The 23,008-nt window shown below is 41.5% G+C and overlaps 1 protein-coding gene across 2 annotated transcripts in view; it reads right to left on the minus strand.

Annotated features, from left to right (window-relative positions):
* Window positions 1-23,008, minus strand: part of LOC138948861 (serine/arginine repetitive matrix protein 2-like) — a 38,506-nt gene continuing 15,498 nt past the window's right edge. The window contains exons 9-21 of one of the 2 annotated variants that reach the window (XM_070320486.1): window positions 19,912-20,014; window positions 18,406-18,553; window positions 17,571-17,716; window positions 15,065-15,324; window positions 14,227-14,579; window positions 13,528-13,775; window positions 12,763-12,950; window positions 11,842-11,964; window positions 10,355-11,287; window positions 9,360-9,386; window positions 5,769-5,924; window positions 3,669-3,771; window positions 1-2,783 (exon numbers count right to left, since the gene is read on the minus strand). In XM_070320486.1, coding sequence (XP_070176587.1) covers window positions 2,637-2,783; window positions 3,669-3,771; window positions 5,769-5,924; window positions 9,360-9,386; window positions 10,355-11,287; window positions 11,842-11,964; window positions 12,763-12,950; window positions 13,528-13,775; window positions 14,227-14,579; window positions 15,065-15,324; window positions 17,571-17,716; window positions 18,406-18,553; window positions 19,912-20,014 — 2,935 coding nt within the window. In that variant the 3' untranslated portion in view covers window positions 1-2,636. The remainder of the gene's footprint in view (window positions 2,784-3,668; window positions 3,772-5,768; window positions 5,925-9,359; window positions 9,387-10,354; window positions 11,288-11,841; window positions 11,965-12,762; window positions 12,951-13,527; window positions 13,776-14,226; window positions 14,580-15,064; window positions 15,325-17,570; window positions 17,717-18,405; window positions 18,554-19,911; window positions 20,015-23,008) is intronic. The other variant, XM_070320487.1, reaches the window with a different exon arrangement.

Raw genomic sequence — 23,008 nt, forward strand, 5'->3', positions numbered from 1 at the left:
AACCTAATCTAGCCTTCGCTCCGACCCTAGCTCCCCCAGCCTTCACACCTTAAATACCAGCACAGAAAGGGGTTTGGACGGGCATGCAGAGTGAAACAGACATTTGCAAAATGATTTAATACAATTTAAGTTTTTGGTTAAATTACCAGATATGATCTGATTCAGCAGCTCCCCTTGATACAGGGCAAATTTAGCCTGTCGATCAATCAATTATCGATCCGTTCGCTGATACAATGTCCAATTTGCAATATGTTTCGGTACTTTAAGTCAAACAGATGTGACGGAGTATTCAACTTCCTCTTTCGCCATGACAGGCTGCGATGAAGGGCGTCATGTTTTTGTCAATGCATGCTCGTCTATGTGTATGTGTAAATCATATCCTTCCTTCTGCCTATTTGATGCTGAAATCTGATCACAAGAAAACCAGAAAACAAAAGAACCTTTGATGTCAAAACGTTTCCAAATGATTATCCCAGTCAAGCTGAACCTGAGGAAAATTGCTTGGTTTACACACATTAGGGCACTGTTGGCGAGCTTCCCTTTTGATTTGCTCACATTGATTTTACCACACTTTCTACAGTTTTTCAATGAGCACAGATAACAGACATGTGACTATTGCTGGCTGAAATATCAAAGTCAGTATTGCTGTTAACAGCGACACATATGCAATTCAAAAACAGACACAGTGAAATTACACACACATTTCTGCAAAAGGGGGTTTGCTGGGTTTTTTTTTTACATTTCTATCTGATGGACATACCAGAATCTTATCTTCTGTGACAATTCAGAGCTACTGCACAATCTCACTGAAAATAGTCCTTTCTTGTGGATATAGCTGATGTTTATACCATTGGGAAGCTCATGCAAATACTCACAATGCCCAGTACCAAAGCAAATACATCTGCCACCATTCCTCTTTTATAAGTCTTTAACCAAACACATTCTTACTAGTTTGAAGAGGTTTCATTCAATATGTATCATACATCATGTACTTTTCACGCATCATTCTATTATCACTCAATCAATCTTGACTTTCTTCCCATGAAATGCACCGACAAGAAAACTTGCAGTGGTTACTTTTTTTTACAAAATTGACAGAATTATACTTCCTATATGTCACTGGAGGCAAAGGGTTAATATCTGTTACATGTACCTATATTTCAAAGACAATCTGGCCACCTTGCATCCTTAAATTTTGAACAACATATATAATGTCACGTATATAGGATGCAGGATTCATTTTTGCAAGCAATTTTGGCCAAATGGCCATGTCAGCAATTTTTGAATGCAAATTTCACCTTTCCACCAGAAAGTTTGTCAATTCTGCCGAAATGACGGCAACATTTTTGGCGATTTAAAACAAGTTTTTACAATTCGCTGACTGGTGACAAAGAATGACATCCCTGCTGTCAAAAAGTGATGCATATTATTACAATTGTATGCAACATCACTCTCAGTCTCAGTCCATTCCCTGGCTGCAATCACCATCACAGACAGTGCTGTACTCCCTTCTCTCGTTCCCATGACAACAACCTAGCTGTTGCTCAGTGTTTGAAGGTTATCTCCACTTGCCTCCTCCTCCTTCCTTGTAATGCTGGCGGCGTTTCTGCTGAGGTCTTCAAATCGTTGCTCAGTTCAGCCTGTGTTCTCCATGAAGGATTTGAAAAACCGACTCACTATGCACATGATTGGCGCTCTGTACGTGTTGTGAACTGGAATCTGGCTTGTCATATTATTTGTTCATTGAGTGTGACTATAACTGTGTAGCAGTATTTCAATGACTGCAGACCTTAATAAGCCATAGTAAAAAAAATAAACAAAACTAGTGACATCTTTGCCAATTCATCGCGATAAAGGAATCCAGTCTTTTATTCATTCATTTGCTTTCATTGTTAAATGCTGCTTTACTGATCCTTAATTATCTCATGCAGAAATAAGTTTCCTTTCTTCAAATGTTCTGAGGTAAAGTGAGCACAATTCTTTTACAGCTGAGAGCACAGACCTTCACTCTCCTCACTGAAGTTTCCTACTGTACAATTTAGACCTGTTGGCTGGGCGGGGACGTAGCTCAGTCGGTAGCGCGCTAGATTTGTATCCAGTTGGCCGCTGTCAGCGTGAGTTCGTCCCCACGTTCGGCGAGAGATTTATTTCTCAGAGTCAACTTTGTGTGCAGACTCTCCTCGGTGTCCGAACATCCCCGTGTGTACACGCAAGCACAAGACCAAGTGCGCACGAAAAAGATCCTGTAATCCATGTCCGAGTTCGGTGGGTTATAGAAACACGAAAATACCCAGCATGCTTCCTCCGAAAACGGCGTATGGCTGCCTAAATGGCGGGGTAAAAAAAAACCCGGTCATAAACGTAATTAAAATTCCACTCGTGCAAAAAACACGAGTGTACGTGGGAGTTTCAGCCCACGAACGCAGAAGAAGAAGAAGGTAAAGTGAGCACAATTCTTTTACAGCTGAGAGCACAGACCTTCACTCTCCTCACTGAAGTTTCCTACTGTACAATTTAGACATGTTGGCTATAATTAAGAATTTAAATCACCATTTTGTCAAGCCAAACTCTTCCCCTACATATCAATCAACTCTGTCCCTTACATAACAATTTACGCCCATTAATTGCTGGTTAAATCACCAGTATGACGAGCCAAACTCCGTTCTGTCTTTGTGATGTTTGAGTTCACCGCGCACAGTGCCAATCATTCGCTTGGTGAGACGATTAATGTCCTCCGACAGCACCAGCGTTTCGTTCAGGTCCACTTCCTCATCTGAGTCGTACTGGAACAAAAATAAGAAAAGAATGGAAAGCAAGATCAATGAAACAAAGAAAGAAAGAATTAGAAAGAAAGAAAGAAAGAAAGTAAGAACAAAAGAAAGAAAGAAGGACAAAAAATGAAGAAAAAAAGCCCAAAGATGATATCTTGGTAATTTATTCATCATGACAGTTGCCTGATGATTAAGACAAAGTATCCTAAATGTACTTCAGCTATAATTCCCTAAAACTAGGCAAAACAAAACAATTAAGCTAGGGTTAAACATTTGACCCCACCAATTCTATTTTCGCCTGTCATGATCTAGCTGCAATATTCAATCACTACAGTTGAAACATCTTCACATTGCATCGATCTCCTCACAACTGTAACAACAGATTCAGACTCAACGTCAGACAGAGAGGAAATGACGTAAAAGCACAATTTTACTGACTTGTTTTTGTGTGTCTAGTTTTAGGGTATATAGCTGAAGTATATTTGGGACATTTTGTCTCAATTTTCATCAATTAAGCAACTAGCTGTCATGATAAATAAATTGTTAAGAAAACAAGGATTTGTTAGTTTGTGACCGATGATAACACGGAATAGTTAGTTAGTGATGCAATTTCACTTGATTCTTAATTATTTTGATGCACAATAACAAGGAATAGTAAGTGTAATGATGCAATTTCACTTGATTTTTTATCCTTTTGATGTAGAATAACAAGGAATAGTTAGATATGTGATGCAATTTCACTTCATTCTTAATTATTTGCGTGCAATTCTCAAGTGAGTTGGTCAGCAATTGGCACACGGTACTGTATGAGTGGGTGAAGCCTGAACGGAGCTGCCAATAATGCAAGCAATAATTGCATTCACAAAAACAGAAAAGGAATGTGGACTGTTAGCTCACCCTGTCTGTTTTCCGTCCGTAGCGTCTTCCTCGTCGTCGTGATGATGACCTTGCAGATGACCTTGTCTCAGAATGACCCCTTGATCTTGACAAGCTGCGTGATCTGTGCAAATGATTTTTAAACAAGAAGAGCAAACGCTCGATCGAGTCACTTTCGCAGTTCTGAATATTATATGAGGCATCAGATGGACAGGAAGAAATTGCTATTCACAACACAATGAGTCACGTTCACATAAAATTTGAGCCCGGTCACTTTTATAGTTTCCGAGAAAAGCCCAACGTTAAGTTGTGTGTTGCCGAACAGAAAAGGCTAGTTATCTCCCTTGTTTTTCTGATAACGTTCGTAAAAGGCTACAGATGTAAATACTTTGATGTAAAGAATAATCCTACAAAGTTTCAATCACATCCGATGAACTTTGTCAAAGATATAAAATGTCTAATTTTTCCTTTGACGCTGACCTGTGACCTTGAAAAAGGTCAAAGGTCAACGAAACCATCGTTAAAGTGTAGAGGTCATTGGAGGTCACGACTAAACAAAATATGAGCCCGATCGCTTTGATAGTTTCCGAGAAAAGTCCAACGTTAAGGTGGTGTCTACGGCCGGCCGGCCGGCCGGCCGGACAGACTAACACTGACCGATTACATAGAGTCACTTTTTCTCAAGTGACTCAAAAATCATTTAATAATGAGAAAGATTTCACTGTTAATGTTCAAACAATTGTAACCAGAGCTCCTTCTGAGAAAATCAAATATCACTGAAATTTAGGGAGAATCCAAATATACTGTACTTTGAAATCTGTATTCAAAATAGTGCAGTCTGACATAAATCGGAGCACTGTTATACGTACAGTTTTTTTTTGTCAGAACACTTATCTTGGAAATTTGCGAAACAGTAGGAGGAGCTCTGGTAACAGGATAGCGTGCTGTGCAGACCACTCGCACACATTATCAATAGATGCAGAGTGGCCGGGAGGAAGGGGAGAGGGAGGGGGGAATGGAGAGAATTGAGTTGACATCTGGAGGAAGAGGGACGATAAGGGTGGGTGGGTTGAAAGTCAGAGAGAGGGGTGGAAGTTGGGGTTTGTTTGTTTGTTTGTTTGTTTGTTTGCTTAACGTCCAGCGGACCACGAAGGGCCATATCAGGGCGGTGCTGCTTTGACATATAACGTGCGCCACACACAAGACAGAAGTCGCAGCACAGGCTTCATGTCTCACCCAGTCACATTATTCTGACACCGGACCAACCAGTCCTAGCACTAACCCCATAATGCCAGACGCCAGGCGGAGCAGCCACTAGATTGCCAATTTTAAAGTCTTAGGTATGACCCGGCCGGGGTTCGAACCCACGACCTCCCGATCACGGGGCGGATGCCTTACCACTAGGCCAACTGTGCCGGTGGAAGTTGGGGTAAGAGTAAGGGTACAATGTGTGTAGGAGGTTGGGATAGGACAGGGGTCAAAGCAATCAATCCACAGCAGCCAGTGCACACACTCCAGGCATGGGAATTGAAAAAAGTAAAAAAGGCTGAAAATGTGTAAGTAATAGCAAAGTCGACGACGCGAAGCGCCTAGCCCCGCTAGGGGGGTTCGGAGGCATGCCTCGCCCCCCCCCCCACCCCCCCCCCCCCCAGAATTGTTTTTCTCCAAAGAACCCAAATGGTGCAATTTGGTGTCATCTGAGCTCCAAGTTTGCCATTAAATTCAGTTTTTAGAACCATTTTTGCCTCCCCCATTTATTTTATCGGCTGACACTTTTGCTTTTTCAGCGGAACAAAACAAAAAAATCGGCGGAAATTTGCCTTTTGGCGAACAATTATTCCCATGCCTGACACTCTGAGGATCCAGCTTCAAAAAGATCAAAACATTTGACTAACTCCTGACATAGCCCCATGAAATTAATGTTACACACTGAAAGAGTCTTCTTCTTCACAGGGCTATACACATTTGATGATTTCAGTATACTTCAGGCAATGTCTTCTTTAGCTCACATGGCAGCTGTCAAAGAGACAAGTTAACATTTGAGATTAATTCAATGTGATGGCAAACATACTTAAAACGAGGGCAAATCAGGAGATTGCCAAACACTTTCTGACAGCTCACCTTTGACGCCCTCTGGAGAATTCGATGTCCGATTCATCACTTGCACTGTCACCAAACTCTCTAATCAGGTAACGACTGCTGGAAGAACTGCGTTCAGGCGTGTAATGTCGTGCTCTTGGAACCGATCGTGACCTTGTGCGACCTTTTCTCTGATGCCTATAAAAAGAAAAGATTTGTTTGTTTTCTGTATTTTGGGTAAGGTCATAACAAATTCTCGGCAAGACAGATCAAGTTACACTTTCACTACAATATTTTATCCCAGCCAATTGGAACCTATAATAGATCAAATGTTCTGTTTTGGCATGATCAAATACACTTTACTGTGCCAATAACTATCATCAGTGCATTTACAATCTTGGTGGAATGCACAGACATTGTAATGCTTCACTGCTGTAGTGCAGCAGTGTGTGCATCACAACACACACATGTATACATGTATGCATACACTCTTTCTGCACACACAAACATTCTCTTGCTCTCACACACATACAATCACACACACACACACACACACACACACACACACACACACACACACACACACACACACCCATTCATCATGCACGCTCACACACACGTACATATATGCAATCTCTCTCTTTCTCTCTCTCTCTCTCTCTCTCTCTCTCTCTCTCTCTCTCTCTCTCTCTCTCTCTCTCTCTCTCTCTCTCTCTCTCTCTCTCTCTCTCTCTCTGTCACACACACAAACAAACACACACAAACACACACACAGCCCCCCCACACACACACACACACACTACATTCACAATCTTTGCAATACTTTCAAAAATCCAGATTCAAAATAAAATATACATAAAGAAAGGGAGGGAGAAGAAACAAACGAAAAAATCAAAGCAGAAACATGAGTCTGCAGGATAGATTGTATAATCAATTAGAACATACATTTCAGCACCAAAGAATATAAAAGCACCAGACTGATAATCATTGTGTTAATTTTTTGCAGTAAATTTAGCCATAACATTTCTGTTATTTCCATGACATAGAGAAAGAAATACTGCTATACATTAGATGGAACCTAAAGATAAGTTTCAAATGCAGCACTTTGGATGATATCAAAGAATAATATCCTTAAAAATCAGTTAAACTTAAAATTACATTGTTTCAGGCATTACATGTAGTAAAGTTAGTTTTTCTGGGTTTACCCCTAAGACTATGTTGTAAATACTAGTCCACTCTCTGCATTGAAATAACCCACCCTACACTTACAATCATGTTAACAACATTAATTAATTCCTGCAGCTGTTTATAATAGTAGAAGAAAATATATCAAAACAAAAGGTAATACATGTACCACGTACCTCCACTTTGCAAGCAATTCTGATCAAGTCAATAATTGTTGAGTTTGTAAGAAGACTGATAATGGTATACAATTGTTTTGTTATAGACAGTAGTACCATTAGTGTATTGTTGTTTTCACGTGAAAAAAAGTTTAATGTCACTTTTTAGATTGCTTTAGAAAATAATGCTTATCCCCATGATCTGCTTTTGGTCTCTGGTTTGTTTGTTATTTAAGTCAAGGCTCAAGTTGGTTTTGATTCATTAACAGACATACATGTACATTATGTGCTCATTCATAACAGCAACTTGAAATAAATGCAAATTGTATCCCTTGGTTCAGGGTTTAGCCTGGAAGAAAAAGACAATGGGATATTTGTCCCCATCAACCAAATTTTGATGTGACATTTATACATAGTCAAAGGCAAAACGCACAAAGCAGGCTAGGCGGTCCGAAAATGCTTTTGTCGAAAGATGCAAAATAGTGCTATTTGGTGCCATACAAGGCATACAATGATATGAACATTTATTTATTTATTTATATATATATGGGAGATTTATATATAGCGCTTGACGTTCTCTAAGCGCTTTACATATTAATTTCTGCCATTTTTAATGCCAGTGTATCCGGTTAGTGTGTGTGTGTGTTTCGATCGATATCGCTTCTGTTGACAGTTTCCACAGAGTTAATCGCGCAAGCACAGATAGTTTGCAGGATTGGTTGAATATTAATTAATTACATTTTAAAAGCCAATCACAGCACATTTCACAAACTCGCAAGTTGTTCGGCTTGACACGCGTTTTTGCCTAGCTCATTGCAAACATTGTACTCCCGTGAAAAGTGTGCATGGGGTGGCACAGTGGTACGTTATCTCAGTGCGCCCTTTGACACACTGAAGGGAATTCCAATGGGACATTTTGAAATGTTACGCGCCAATGGCGCAAGGCGCACTAGTAAATGAAACCCTGTTGGTTGGTATAAAGTTAGTGCAGTACATTGCTCATTTGCTTATAACTGCAGATAGTTGTAGAAAACAGATAGACAGAGAGAGCAATGCATGCGACGTTACATTGAAAGAAGACATACAGGTACAGAGCTACAAAGGATCTGAAAGCAGCACAGAACTGAAAGCACAATCGACCATCGTGTTGCCCCTCATATAGCTAGCACAGTGGTACCTGCGATGTGTGGCCACTCCGATGACAGGACACATTCTGAGGTCTCTCTGTCTATTACCAATGTCATCACAGGCCACAAATTTAAAAATCTGGCTGGTCCCAAGGGTGTCCTTTCATGGCAGGTACCACTGCACTTCTAACACCAAGCCAGATTTTCAGTTTTCTCAAACTGCTGGATACATAAGCAAACAAGTCGCGTAAGGCAAAATTACTACATTTAGTCAAGCTGTGGAACTCACAGAATGAAACTGAACGTAGTCCGCCGCTAGTGCAAAAGGCAGTGAAAGGGACGAGCCTGTTTGGCGCGGCAGCGGTTGCGCTGTGCTTCGTAAAGCACGCTTTACTGTACCTCTCTTCGTTTCAACTTTTTGAGTGTGTTTTTGATCCAAACATATCATATCTATATGTTTTTGGAATCAGGAACCGATAAGGAATAAGATGAAATAGTTTTTGAAACGATTTCGGAAATTTAATTTTAATCATAATTTGTATATTTTTAATTTTCAGAGATTGTTTTTAATCCAAATATAACATATTTATATGTTTTTGGAATCAGAAAATGATGAAGAATAAGATGAACGTAAATTTGGATCGTTTTATAAAAAACATCTTTTTTTTACAATTTTCAGATTTTTAATGACCAAAGTCATTGATTAATTTTTAAGCCACCAAACTGAAATGCAATACCGAAGTCCGGCCTTTGTCGAAGATTGCTTGGCCAAAATTTCAATCAATTTGATTGAAAAATGAGGGTGTGACAGTGCCGCCTCAACTTTTACAAAAAGCCGGATATGACGTCATCAAAGACATTTATCGAAAAAAAGAAAAAAACGTCCGGGGATATTATTCCCAGGAACTCTCATGTCAAATTTCATAAAGATCGGTCCAGTAGTTTAGTCTGAATCGCTCTACACACACACACAGACAGACACACACACACACACACGCACGCACATACACCACGACCCTCGTTTCGATTCCCCCTCGATGTTAAAATATTTAGTCAAAACTTGACTAAATATAAAAAGAACTGTTTGCAGAAGCACAGAGAAAGTTCCTGGAACGAGAGGACAGATGACTCCATATTAAGGCTTACTGTAAATGTGGTAAACTTACCTTCTACGTCTGTAATATGAATAAATCCTGAAATGTGGTTGGATGATTTAAATAATGATGGATAGATCTTTAAATTAATTGCCTAACTAATAAGCAGTTCTCTGAAATTTAAACAAAAACAAAATGCTCAGAAGGCAGCCCTGAAAGTCCAACAAATGGCTAGTGATTCTGAAAATGTACTACTAACTTCCAGAGAGCAAACTTTACTAGCCAATCCAACAATTTGTTTCAGCAATTTTACTCGCATTTGGTGAGTAGATGAACATATTTCTACTTGCCAGTTACATATTTCTACTCGCCAGTTACATGTTTCTACTTGCCATGGCGAGTAAAATACTCGCCACTTTCAGGCCTGGAAGGGGGGAAAAATGTATGTCTAGCTGTATGTTTCTGCACAAGCTTTGGAAATACACTGGCTTATTAAGCTGTCTTCATCCTTGCTCAATTAAGTTCTTGCATGAACAAATCAGTTTTGCAAACCAGATTCATGATTTAAAGCACTGTAAGTCCATTTGTTCTATTTAAACCAGCAGATTTTCTTCAACTGCAGAATCAAGTCTACACCGAAAATATATCAATACAGAACTGAGAGTCCCAGTACAGTCTACTCACAGTATAAAACCAAACACTTGCAGGAACACTAGTTTAAAATCAATGACAAACAGAGGAATACTGTATGCCTTGAAAAAAACATTGAAATTGATTTTGCATGCTGAAAATAGAAATAAGCAGCAGCTTGCCCCTTGATGGGTACACAAGATCGTAGCATTTATGCCCCATGCAATTTCTAACTACCGGTATGTAAAAACGAAGGAAGAAACAAAGCAGAAATGATAAATTTGAATAATTGAAAGAGTACTATACTGTATTGCGACTGAGTATAAAATGTCTTAATAATCCACCATTCGCTTTACAGGTCGTCGAAAGAAAGAACGCGGAAAGACAGTAAATGCAGCAAACAAAAATGTTCATGCCTATAACCCCATTGTACTCACCCTGGCTGAGTAGCAAAGTCCTGCGACGCATATCCCGACACCGGTACCACATCCTCCTCATGAATATGCGGTCCAGCTCCCCCACACAGGGGGCACAACTCAGTCCTGTAGTCCACTCCAATCTGAGCAGGAGTAGCATGCCCTGCAACCGGGTAGGCAGAGTAATAGGCGGCCGGCTGCGTGTGAGCGGCTGGCTGAAGTACAGCGTTTCTGGCCCCTGTGGTGGGATAGTACTGTCCTGAAGACGCCCGACGAATCTGATACCACGGCCGTGCCTGCGATGCCTGGTACTGATACGTTGCAGGCTGAATGCCGCTCAGCGTTCCAGCCAAGTTAGGCTGGGAGGCGGAGAGAGGGGTGGTGTGCTGGCGATAGGGGTTGGCCGCCGGGGCCCCTTGCTGAATGCCCTGTCGAGACGGCACGTAGTAGTTGTATAACGCCTGAGGATCAGTGATAGGTGGACGATGAACGTGAGGGGTTGCTCCTACGGGGGGAGGTGGAGCCATCGTTTCCGCCTCCCCACCACCACCATCCTCCATTGTTTTTACTCGTGGGTCTTCACTGTGTCTTCGTCGGTCGTGTCGGCGACGAAGTCTTTGTCGTGCAGCTTCAGGAGTCTTGGCACGGTAGTTTCGGTTATAGGCGTCAGCGGCTGCGTAGCCTAAAGGAATATCATCATTGTGGCGTTGCTGGTTGGGCCCATACCACTCCTCAAAGTCACGCACATGCCGCCCCGAGAAGGAGGCAGCTCGGCGGCGAGGCATGCGCATAAAGCCGTAGGGGTCATCAAAGGGGTCGTAGTACTCGGGTTCCTGCGGCTGTTGAGGTGGTTCTGGCTGCTGGGGTGCTTGTCGCTCTGAGGCTTTGTCATTCGCTTGCTGCACGCCGATCTTGAGCCTTTCGATTTCATCCTGCAGCGCTCGCAGTCTGCCACTGTGGTGAATCAACACGGATATTCATTTTACCAAGGTTTGATCTCTGGAGCTTGGACTTCTCAGTCCCATCTTACATTTAGTATTGTTACAGTGGTAATAAATTACATGGGCATTACGGAATCTATGAATAATTTATACTCTAAACTTCAACTACTCTGTGAGTTGATCTGTGTTAATTATCACTTTGTCTTTGATGTAATGAACCTTACAGGTATCTAAAATACTGTATTTTGTTCTCCTGACGAAACCTCACTATCTCACCTCAATCTGTCACCGCGGAGACAAATAACACAGGTATAACAAAAAACAAAGTTCAACCTCTGAAACGTCAACCTGTCTCATATATATATGGTATAATATATCTAGAAAAGACTCGAGACATATCTGCTTCCATAGGTTTCTGAAAAAGCACACCAGAAACGGCTGAGTTGCCATCTTCGATTGGGTTGTTCTTGTTTTTGTATTGTTTTTTCTCTCCATAGGGCTGTTATCAGAGTAAACAGTTTACTAAACAAAGACTTCTAAAACACACAGGTAAGAAAGAAGCCGTACCTATGAACAGAAGATCCTTGTGTGGCATTGGAGTTCACTTCCACATCGGATCCCACTGCACGGTCCTCTCCCCTGATTTGCTCAGACTGTTCGCTGTTACGTCGACTGTAACGGGACCCTGGTCTGCAAAAAAGATTGAGATCTCGATACTCGCTTGTACTACAAGTAATACTTATTTTTCCATATTCTGTCACAATGTTACTCCAATTTCCACAGTTGGAAAACTGTCTCTTACCTTCCTGCTTTATGACGTCGCCAGTCAGTTAACTGCGTGAGAGTGCGTAAAGTAGTCATATTGTCTGTGTGAGAGTGCGTAAAGTAGTCATATTGTCTGTGTGAGAGTGCGTAAAGTAGTCATATTGTCTGTGTGAGAGTGCGTAAAGTAGTCATATTGTCTGTGTGAGAGTGCGTAAAGTAGTCATATTGTCTGTGTGAGAGTGTGTAAAGTAGTCATATTGTCTGTGTGAGAGTGCGTAAAGCAGTCATATTGTCCGTGTGAGAGTGCGTAAAGCATTCGTGAGTCTGTGTGAGAGTGCGTAAAGTAGTCATATTGTCTGTGTGAGAGTGCGTAAAGCATTCGTGAGTCTGTGTGAGAGTGCGTAAAGTAGTCATATTGTCTGTGTGAGAGTGCGTAAAGTAGTCATATTGTCTGTGTGAGAGTGTGTAAAGTAGTCATATTGTCTGTGTGAGAGTGCGTAAAGCAGTCATATTGTCCGTGTGAGAGCTGTTGCATAAGTGTGTGCTGCAGGTGCATAATTATGGTCATCGGAATCTGAGTGAAAAACGACTTTGTCACGCATGTATTTCACTTTGCAAAATCGTGTGCATCGCAAGTGTGTCTCCCGCAGTTGATACCCAGAATTTGGCAACTGTGGTCTCGCAGTACCTGCGCAATGTTTGGCTGGCTGGGTACCCTCTTACCTTGATGATTCAGCAGAAAATGCACTGTCTCTGTCAGCACTGCGGTCGCGACTTCGCTGGCGTCGGGGGCGAGTGTGGTACAGGTCTGTGGTGGGCTCACCGCGACTCACCGGCCTCTGTTCCTCCTCTGGACGTAAGGGAGCGGGTGACCGAGACTTTCGCTGCTGCTGTGACCTTCTCTGGACCACCTGACGGAAGGAGAGTAAATGTCTATGAGAGGGGTTACGGGGTGGGGAAGAGATCAAGAGAAAGAAGAGAGAGTAGTGTGTGTGTGTGGAGGGGGAGTGGTATGTGTGTGTGTGTGAATGTGTGTGAGAGAGAGAGGGAGAGAGAGAGAGAAAGTGTGAAAGAGAGAGAGAGAGCGTAAAGGAGAGAGACAGTGAGAGACAGAGAGAGAGAGAGAGACCTATGGCCAATGGCCTATTGAATGAATTATCTGCGTCTGAGAGAGAGAGAGAGAGAGCGTGAAGGAGTGAGACAGTGAGAGACAGAGAGAGTCGAGAGAGAGAAGACAGTGATGTGCCTGAGTGTTTCAGCAAGACAGAGACATAGACAAAGAAATAAAGTATACCTGCACAGTCATGACCCTGAGTGTCTGTTCATGCATGCGTGCCCACCTGTGTTATGATCGTGTTGGACTTTAGCATAAAACCTACCTGACTTACTGGTATCCAAGGCATACCTCTTGTGAAGACCACTTTTAAAAAACAAAACAAAAAAAAACCACAACAAACGTCTCAGTCTCACTGAGTTTTTATAACATACCTCATCATCAGACATGCGTCCAGATCTAGTCGTCGACACTTTCGGCACTGTTTCACTCTCTTCCAAATCAGCTTCTGCTGCTTCTTTTCCCTCTGCGCGATATGGGGTCGGGGGTCGCTGTGGGGTGGCAGGTCGAAGAGGGGTGGGAGGTCGACGGGAAATTGGAGAAGCATGCTGGGTAGAGGATTCTTTGTTGGAAGAATCTTGAGATGGCTGAACTGGCCGTGGTGTTGAAATATCTGTCATTTCTGTCAAAGAAAGTGAATATATCACTATTAGTATAATGTGGTACCAGCCTCACTACATAATGTCAGAGTGCAAAGGAAGGATTAACAACACTGGAAATTTAATTAATTTAATTTCACTGACGACGTACATCTGACCAAAAAAAAGCAAACAAGCCTGCTGAATAGTAGTCAATAACATTTAGGAGTACAGTGTGGACTTAAACAGCTGGCATGTCTAAAAAATTCATCCTTGCGAAATGCACACACACACACACACACGCACACACACACACACACACACACGCACACACACACACACACACACACACACACACACACACACAAGAACACCACTCTTTCAATGGGAATAAAAGGATAATATCAATCATTATCAATTGAATCTTTGTGTCAAAGCAACTTTATTACAAGCGCACCTCACAATAAACATTTTAAAAACCACTCAAACACTCACCAGCATCGCTGACATCCTCCAGCGTTTCATCCTCCTGCGTGGAGTGCAGCTGCGACCTGGTCGACCTTGACGACTGTGACCTCAACGAGCCCTCCTCCCCCTTCCGCCCCCTCTGCTGCTGCCGGCTTCCAGTCTGACTGCTAGTCGTCTGCTCCTTGGGGCGGACACCTTTCAGTCGGACGTCGCGATCGCTGATGGTAGACTCGTCCAGCTCTGCATCGTAGCTGCGGTCGATGCTGTGTTGCCCGACTGGTGCGGCCGGGGGTTTGCGTGAGCGCCGGACAGTGTCCAGTTCTCGCTGCACGCTGCCGATGGTTGAGGAGGAGGCAGAGCTGTCCAGGCGGTTCTGATTTCTGCATCGGACACAACATGTAAAGGTTCAGACAGGATCCCATACTTTTGTCCTTTTCATTGTACACAAATTTTGTTTTAAATGTTAGAGTGTTTGAATCATTCCTCGCTTTCTGCGTGCAACGGTTCTAGGTGAGATTATAAGGGGCTCCGTAAGTAAATGGCTGCAGTGTAATACACCTCAGGGTTTAGGAGGTAATGTTCAGCAATTAAAAAGTAGTCGGTGGAGTAAGTATTGGGATGGTGTTTTACAGTGTGGAAATAGTGGTTGTTCGGTGATCCATGCAACAAATGCGGTACTGCCAAGTGACGTCATTAAACATTGCGTGGGTCACAGAGTAGGTCTTGTATTATCTTATGTTTCACAGATGTAAATTCCTGTTCTTTGATACTCTATAAAATTTTGATGGCTTGGAAAACTTTTTATTTTTCACTGCCATGTCACGCATATGAACTTTCCCAGAGAACAACCTATAAACCAACCAACCTGTCAGCAGGGGCTCTATCACGCAGTCTCAAGGGCGCCTCTGGCTGAAAGTCTCTGGGAGGAATCTGCCCTCCCTCCGCACTGACCACAGAGCCGATGAAACCGCTGTCCATGTCATTCTCGCCCCGCTGGCGGGTCATCTGCTTCATCTTGCCTGGCCCGGGCAAGTGGGCAAGGGCACTGTCCGGGCGTCGTTCACGTCCTTCCTGGTCGGAGATTCCGCTGTCTGGCAGGCTGGAGTAACTGCCGCGGTCTGGCCTCTGCGTGATAAAGAAAAAGTTTTGTCTTCAAGTCTTCTGAACGTGATTTCATCTTCTTTTTTTTATATTTAGTCAACGACTAAATATTTTAACATCGAGGGGGAATCGAAACGAGGGTCGTGGTGTATGTGCGTGTGTGCGTGTGTGCGTGTGTGCGTGTGTGTGTGTGTGTGTGTGTGTGTGTAGAGCGATTCAGACTAAACTACTGGACCGATCTTTATGAAATTTGACATGAGAGTTCCTGGGTATGAAATCCCCGAACGTTTTTTTCATTTTTTTGATAAATGTCTTTGATGACGTCATATCCGGCTTTTCGTGAAAGTTGAGGCGGCACTGTCACGCCCTCATTTTTCAACCAAATTGGTTGAAATTTTGGTCAAGTAATCTTCGACGAAGCCCGGGGTTCGGTATTGCATTTCAGCTTGGTGGCTTAAAAATTAATTAATGACTTTGGTCATTAAAAATCGGAAAATTGTAAAAAAAAAATAAAAATTTATAAAACGATCCAAATTTACGTTTATCTTATTCTCCATCATTTGCTGATTCCAAAAACATATAAATATGTTATATTCGGATTAAAAACAAGCTCTGAAAATTAAATATATAAAAATTATTATCAAAATTAAATTGTCCAAATCAATTTAAAAACACTTTCATCTTATTCCTTGTCGGTTCCTGATTCCAAAAACATATAGATGGGATATGTTTGGATTAAAAACACGCTCAGAAAGTTAAAACAAAGAGAGGTACAGAAAAGCGTGCTATCCTTCTTAGCGCAACTACTACCCCGCTCTTCTTGTCAATTTCACTGCCTGTGCCGTGAGCGGTGGACTGACGATGCTACGAGTATACGGTCTTGCTGAAAAATGGCAGCTACTTGACTAAATATTGTATTTTCGCCTTACGCGACTTGTTATATTTTGGAATACTGAGTGACACAGCCAAACTTTTACCCATAGCTGGTTTACAGACACTAGTTTAAATGAAACCTCCACAGTAAAAACTTTATTTAACTAATTTTGGAGAAAGAAAAAAAAGATGAAGAAAAACAAGAACGAAAAGGACTCTGGTAAAGAGGAAGAACATCAGGAAGTGGACTAAAACTAAAAGCAAACACAAAACAATTGAGGCCACTGTCTACTAGAAAGCATCATTTTCATTAAATAAAAATATGAACTGAAGCTACTGGGGATTTCAACATAACAGGCATCAACCTACGAACCCTGATCCAGCAGGGCATTACGACTATTAACACTGTACAAAACCTGAGCATTAAAATCAAATACAGTGGAACCCCCCCTTGTAAGACCACCCCAATTTAAGACTCCCTCCTTTTTAAGACCATGTTTTTTCAGACTTTCTGTTGATAACCTCTGTAAATTAACCCCCATTCTAAGACTCCCTCCTTTTTAAGACCTGATTTTCTCAGATTTTTGGAGGCCTTAAAAGGAGGGTTCCATTGTAAACAAACGAAGACACACACAACTACAGTGGAGTCCAGCTATAACGAACCTGGGTATAACAAAATCCCGCTTTTAACGAACTGCCATTGATTTCCCGGCAGACAGCCTTCTATTTCTTACTTGTTACTTTCCGGCTACAACGAACCTTGTGTGAGCGGCGAGATCAAAGGCAGGTCCATTGTGATGCCTTGTTTATAGTCACTGACCTTCTTCCCAGGGGTCAATGACCCAGTTTTAGCTATGAGAGGTGGTTCCCCTGTCATATCTGAGAGAGGAAACACTTCCTGCACCGGGGTCAGTGACCGAGTTTAACCTATGGGGCGGTCTCTTTGATGTCTTGAGAGGAAACATGGCCAGGGTAGTACCTAGTAGCTGAAACATGCATTATCACAAGTTGTTTGACTGGTACTCAGGCGGTCTCTTTGATTTTTTTCGTATTTTGATACACTCGAGGAATATGACCCGGAAAATACGGTACATGCTTTTACACGACTTTTTAAATGTTACTTCTAAAATGACAGTAAAGTGAACATTTGAACTATGTCTCTCTATGGATTATATTATGAAGCTGTTGAAAACATGCAGAGATTGTACTCTCCAAGGAAAGATCGAGGGGACGATCATTTGAAGGTGGTGGGAAAACTTGTCTTGAGGCCATTTAGGGTTGAAAACTCTACAGCGAATTACTGATATAACGAACTAAAATGTATCTCCCTTGAGATTCGTTGTTACCGGACTCCACTGTACACAGTAACATGAACGCCACACAATGTCCCCTCTGACCTTGCTGAGTTTGGGGTCGCGGAAGTCATGACGATGTCGGCGGGGGCGGTTGATGCGAGCGTCATAGCCGTCTCTGTCACGCGGGGCGGCCGCTCCGTCCACACTACTTGGAGATGCTCGGCCATCCATGTCACTTGACGGCAGAGCTGGGAAGGATGCGGAACAAAAATTAATTGATGGATGAATAGATGGATGGTGGGATAAAAAAAAAAGGCACCGGGATTAGAACTACAATAGTCCTGTGCACAACATTAACAATAAAATAGATCACAATAGTCACTGGGGTACTATTTATTTCATTTCATTTCTTATTTCATTTCTTTATCATCTACCAGGGCTCCATTATGTCCAAACCTGAAACTGAAAATCCTAGTAGCCCTACAACTGAGCATGTATTGCTGAAATTAATAAAACTATGAGCTATGCCTGCAGAGTTAAACTAGAAGCTAATTTTTGGACTTTTCCCAAACCGAAATCAGGAACAATTCGGAATATAAACACCTCACCCTTATTCATTCATTCTGTCAGTCAGTTGGTCATTTCTACTTACTTACTAATTTATTATTTACTCGTTTGCTTATATATTCATTAAGTGTCTTTCACATGGCAGACTTTTTACGAACTTTCCCCCAACTTTCAAACGATTTTAGTTGGCTCCAAGTCAAATCAAAATCGCTGCCCATGTGAACAGCGCAAAAGCTCAAACTAGTTTTAAGCGGCAATTTTTGCCAGACTTGAAGGCCAGTTCAGCTATTGGAGCTATACTTCCTAATGCGGGAAGAGCAGTTTGGCTAGATATAATCAGGCGTCTAATTATATCTCTGTAATGCCTCACCAGCAGTGGAGGAGTTGTGGTCCCTGGGGGAGACGAGGCTGGAGCGACTGCTGCTTGCCGTTCGGTGAAAGCTGTCATCTCTGCCGCCCTGACGACCCGACACATAGGGGCTGATAGAGTGGTCTCCCACCAATGAAGAACCGTGCATCTACAAGGGCAAATATAAAATGCAGAGAGTGATTCAATTCTGTCCTTTGTATACATTGTTTTATTTTTATTCTTCGTCTTCTTTGTTTATGGGTTGAAACTCCCATGATCTTTTACGTGCATTAACGTTTTTATCCTGCCATTCAGGCAGCCATATGCCACTTTACTCTTATAATGCTGATGTTTCCTTTGCTGTTTAGTGGAACACCGTTTTGAGACCTTCAAAAATCTGAGACGGTCAATCTACTGGCCGTATAAAATTTCATCTCGCACGGCATCACTGCAGAGCGCCTAGAACTGTACCCACGGAATATGCGCGATATAAACCTCATTGATTGATTGATTGATTAGAGTGGAAGGTATACATTTACAGAGAATGTATGAATAAAACTCTGAACAAGAGGCGAAGCCTTCAAGGCTCACGTAAGAAATCGACAAACAGTAACACAAACTCAATCACTTCGTCACACAAACACACACACACACACACACACACACACACACACACATACACACACACACACACACAGTAAGCGGCATAGGTGACACTGTGCAAGAAAGCGAGACACTAGATCTAGATCTGAATGGCCGATTTCGAAGAAAAAACTAGTCTCGGCCCGCTCGGCAAAATAACAATGACCGAGACTTTCAGTAATTCCTTCGCGTGACGTCTAACCCTCTTACGTCATAATGTGACGTCTTCAAATGTTGTGACGTCTTCAAATGTTAAAGTTTCTACCACAGACATACATACATACATACATATGCACGCACACACGCACGCACGCACAGACAGACAAAAGTTAGCATCGCATAGGCTACACTTACGTGAGCCAAAAAGCAATTGTCTCAAAAGGGGGGTTCCCCTGTACAGTGACACTGATGATGAATATTACTGCTGAAGAAAAAGAAAACTATTTTTTTTTTAGAATAGCATATTTGTTGGCGGCATATGAAACTTGTAGTTACATAAAATCAATAGATCAATCAATCAATTCAACAGCAGCAGCAGTCAACCAAGCCAACGCAAACACTTGTGTAACCGAGTGCACGAAGCACAACAATCACCTTTGGAGGCAAAGCCAGTCAAATTGGGTTAAGATTTTTTAGAGCTACGTGTTTTAAAAGTTCTATAAAAACTGCCATGGGAACGCATAGGTTCCAAGAGCGTACAAGGAGACAACAGCAGCCAGACCCCATCACATACAGAACTCTACAATTGACAGGTGTCTACTCGGCGACATAGAAGAAACGTCGAGCTACTATAAATAGCCCACGCTCTTCGCCGGCAGACGACTCTGCAGTGTCTGCTGTGAAGGGTGACGCATTAGTCTCCCTGTCAAACTTGATGCAACCTACCTTGGAGTTGGGGGGAAGGGAGGGGAGGCCACGGTGTTCGACCTCCTGACCTCCCTGTGGGAGGGGCGAGCGTCGCTGATCTCGCCGGTGAAGCCTCTCCCATCTGGAAAATGAAACAAGACTCAAAACTTTTATTTTCTGTACAAAAAAAACACTGTATATATGCACCCCTGAGCAACAGAAAAGAAAAGAAAATAGAACAGGACAATAGAGCAGAACATTAGAACCATGAGGAAAAGAAAAAAGAACGGAAAAGAAAAGAACACGGCAGAAAACAGAACAGAGCATATCAGCATCAAAAAGAACAGAACAGAATAGAAAAAAGAAAAGAACAGAAAAGAAATAACAGACCAAAACAGAAAAAGAACAGAATATAAAGAACAGAACAGAACAGAACAGAGCACTAAAGAAAAGAACAGAAAAGAAAAGAACACAAAAGAAAACCAAGAAGAAAAACAAACAGAAAAGAACAGAACAGAGCAGAACAGAAAAGTACCAAAAAGAACAGAACAGAAAAAAAGAAAAGAACAGAGTAGAAAAAAAACCACCTTGCAAAGTAAAGGGAAAAGGACAGCCAATCATTCTTCTACACACACGCAAACACACACATGCATGCACACACGCAAACACACACATGCATGCACACACGCACGCACGCAAACACACACACACACACACACACACACACACACACACACACACACACACACACACACACACACACACACACACACACACACACACACACAGGCATATGTGTGCACTGAAATACCACTGCAAACATTTACCATGTAGAAATAGTGCTAAAAAACAAACACAAACAAGTCGCGTAAGGCGAAAATACAATATTTAGTCAAGTAGCTGTCGAACTCACAGAATGAAACGCAATGCCATTTTACTCGTAGCATCGTCAGGCCACCGCTCATGGCAAAGGCAGTGAAATTGACAAGAAGAGCGGGGTAGTAGTTGCGCTGGGAAGGATAGCACGCTTTTCTGTACCTCTCTTTGTTTTAACTTTCTGAGCGTATTTTTAATCCAAACATATCATATCTATATGTTTTTGGAATCAGGAACCGACAAGGAATAAGATGAAAGTGTTTTTAAATTGATTTGGACAATTTAATTTTGATAATAATTTTTATATATTTAATTTTCAGAGCTTGTTTTTAATCCGAATATAACATATTTATATGTTTTTGGAATCAGCAAATGATGGAGAATAAGATAAACGTAAATTTGGATCGTTTTATAAATTTTTATTTTTTTTTACAATTTTCCGATTTTTAATGACCAAAGTCATTAATTAATTTTTAAGCCACCAAGCTGAAATGCAATACCGAACCCCGGGCTTCGTCGAAGATTACTTGACCAAAATTTCAACCAATTTGGTTGAAAAATGAGGGCGTGACAGTGCCGCCTCAACTTTCACGAAAAGCCGGATATGACGTCATCAAAGACATTTATCAAAAAAATGAAAAAAACGTTCGGGGATTTCATACCCAGGAACTCTCATGTCAAATTTCATAAAGATCGGTCCAGTAGTTTAGTCTGAATCGCTCTACACACACACACACACACACACACAGACACACACACACACACACAGACACACGCACATACACCACGACCCTCGTTTCGATTCCCCCTCGATGTTAAAATATTTAGTCAAAACTTGACTAAATATAAAAAACAACCACTAAAACATAGGCATCATCCTTTTTTATGATGTTGCTTAATTGTGCTTCTTAAAGCCCCAGTATGTCTCAAATGGTTTACAAAACGATTTAAATCTTCTAATGAGAAAAGAAGTTCTAAGCTTATGGAACACACTTGCAATAGCATTTAATAACATTACATGGAACAGTTTGTTTGCATTGCTATTTAGCTCACGTAAACCACACACCAGATTTCGTGGTTTATCTAACCCCTGAGCCATCGTGAACCTGTGTGATCCACTTTCGGTTTTTTTCACAATTTAGTCGTCAGTTTGTGATTTCAAGTCAATGCGACTGGCTGTATCTGCAATAGCTAGCACGTTAATGTGTACCTCTAAGAGTCACACGAACTTGTCGGCGGCGGCTGGCTTCAAAGAAAGCGAGCGCTATGCAGAAAAATTGTCTGCTTTGAGACACGACCTTTCGTGACCCTGCTTCCGGCCTATCTTTTTTAAAACTTTCAAAATTTCGAATTGTACTGATCTTGTCTTGCTGAAAAAAGAAATCTTTTATGATTTAGGAATGTTTGTGTTACAAGCTGTCAATTTATTATTTAGATTTTAAAAGTTAGTTCTAGCGCCAAAAACGAGGCGCCTGATTGTGGAAGAGACGGTCCACAAAAATAAATTCTTAGAAAATGTCTCAAAGCAGCCAGGATGTTCCCGTTCGGTGAGCGTTCAAATGGAAGGGTGTTTGTAGTGTGTGTAAAAGCCTGACAGTATCTGTGATGGTTTACGGGAGGCTTACTGTGCCTTTAAGCAAACAGGCAGTATAATGTTTATCATTATCAGCAGAAAGAGAAAATTAGTTTGTCACTGAATATATAGTTATTTGTCCAAACATGCAGTTCCACAGAGCTGGTAGAATACATATCATTTTGACCTTATTTTGGTCCACTTATTTCAACTTCATGTGTTCAAAAGTTTGACGTTTACCCCAATGGGATAAAAAATGTTTTTAAAAACACAACAATAACACACATACACACTGCAGGTGTATTCAAACACACTTTGGTTATTAAGCACAACATACGGCATTCAGTGCGCAGACTCACACATTGTTAAGTCGGTCATAAATTTTGAGTCGCTCTTTCTTTTTCCAATCTTTAAACCTTTAATGAAATTATAAGTCTTTTAACAAACTTTTTTTTTAACCTTTGATTTCAAGGCATAATAAAACACACACAATAGAAGTTAAAAGCAATGAAATAAATATATGAAAAATGCTGATCCCTTTTATGCACTGCATGGTTAGCTCAGACCAAAAATCAAAATGAAAAATGTGACATCTAAATCAAAAGTTAAAGGCACAGTGCAGCTCACAGCCTTCGTTTTGCGTTTTTGTTGCAGCTGAGTGCATTTACAGTTCAAAAATCCTCCTAT

This window comes from Littorina saxatilis, linkage group LG15 (genome assembly GCF_037325665.1).
Source record: "Littorina saxatilis isolate snail1 linkage group LG15, US_GU_Lsax_2.0, whole genome shotgun sequence".
In the NCBI taxonomy this organism is placed as follows: domain Eukaryota; kingdom Metazoa; phylum Mollusca; class Gastropoda; order Littorinimorpha; family Littorinidae; genus Littorina; species Littorina saxatilis.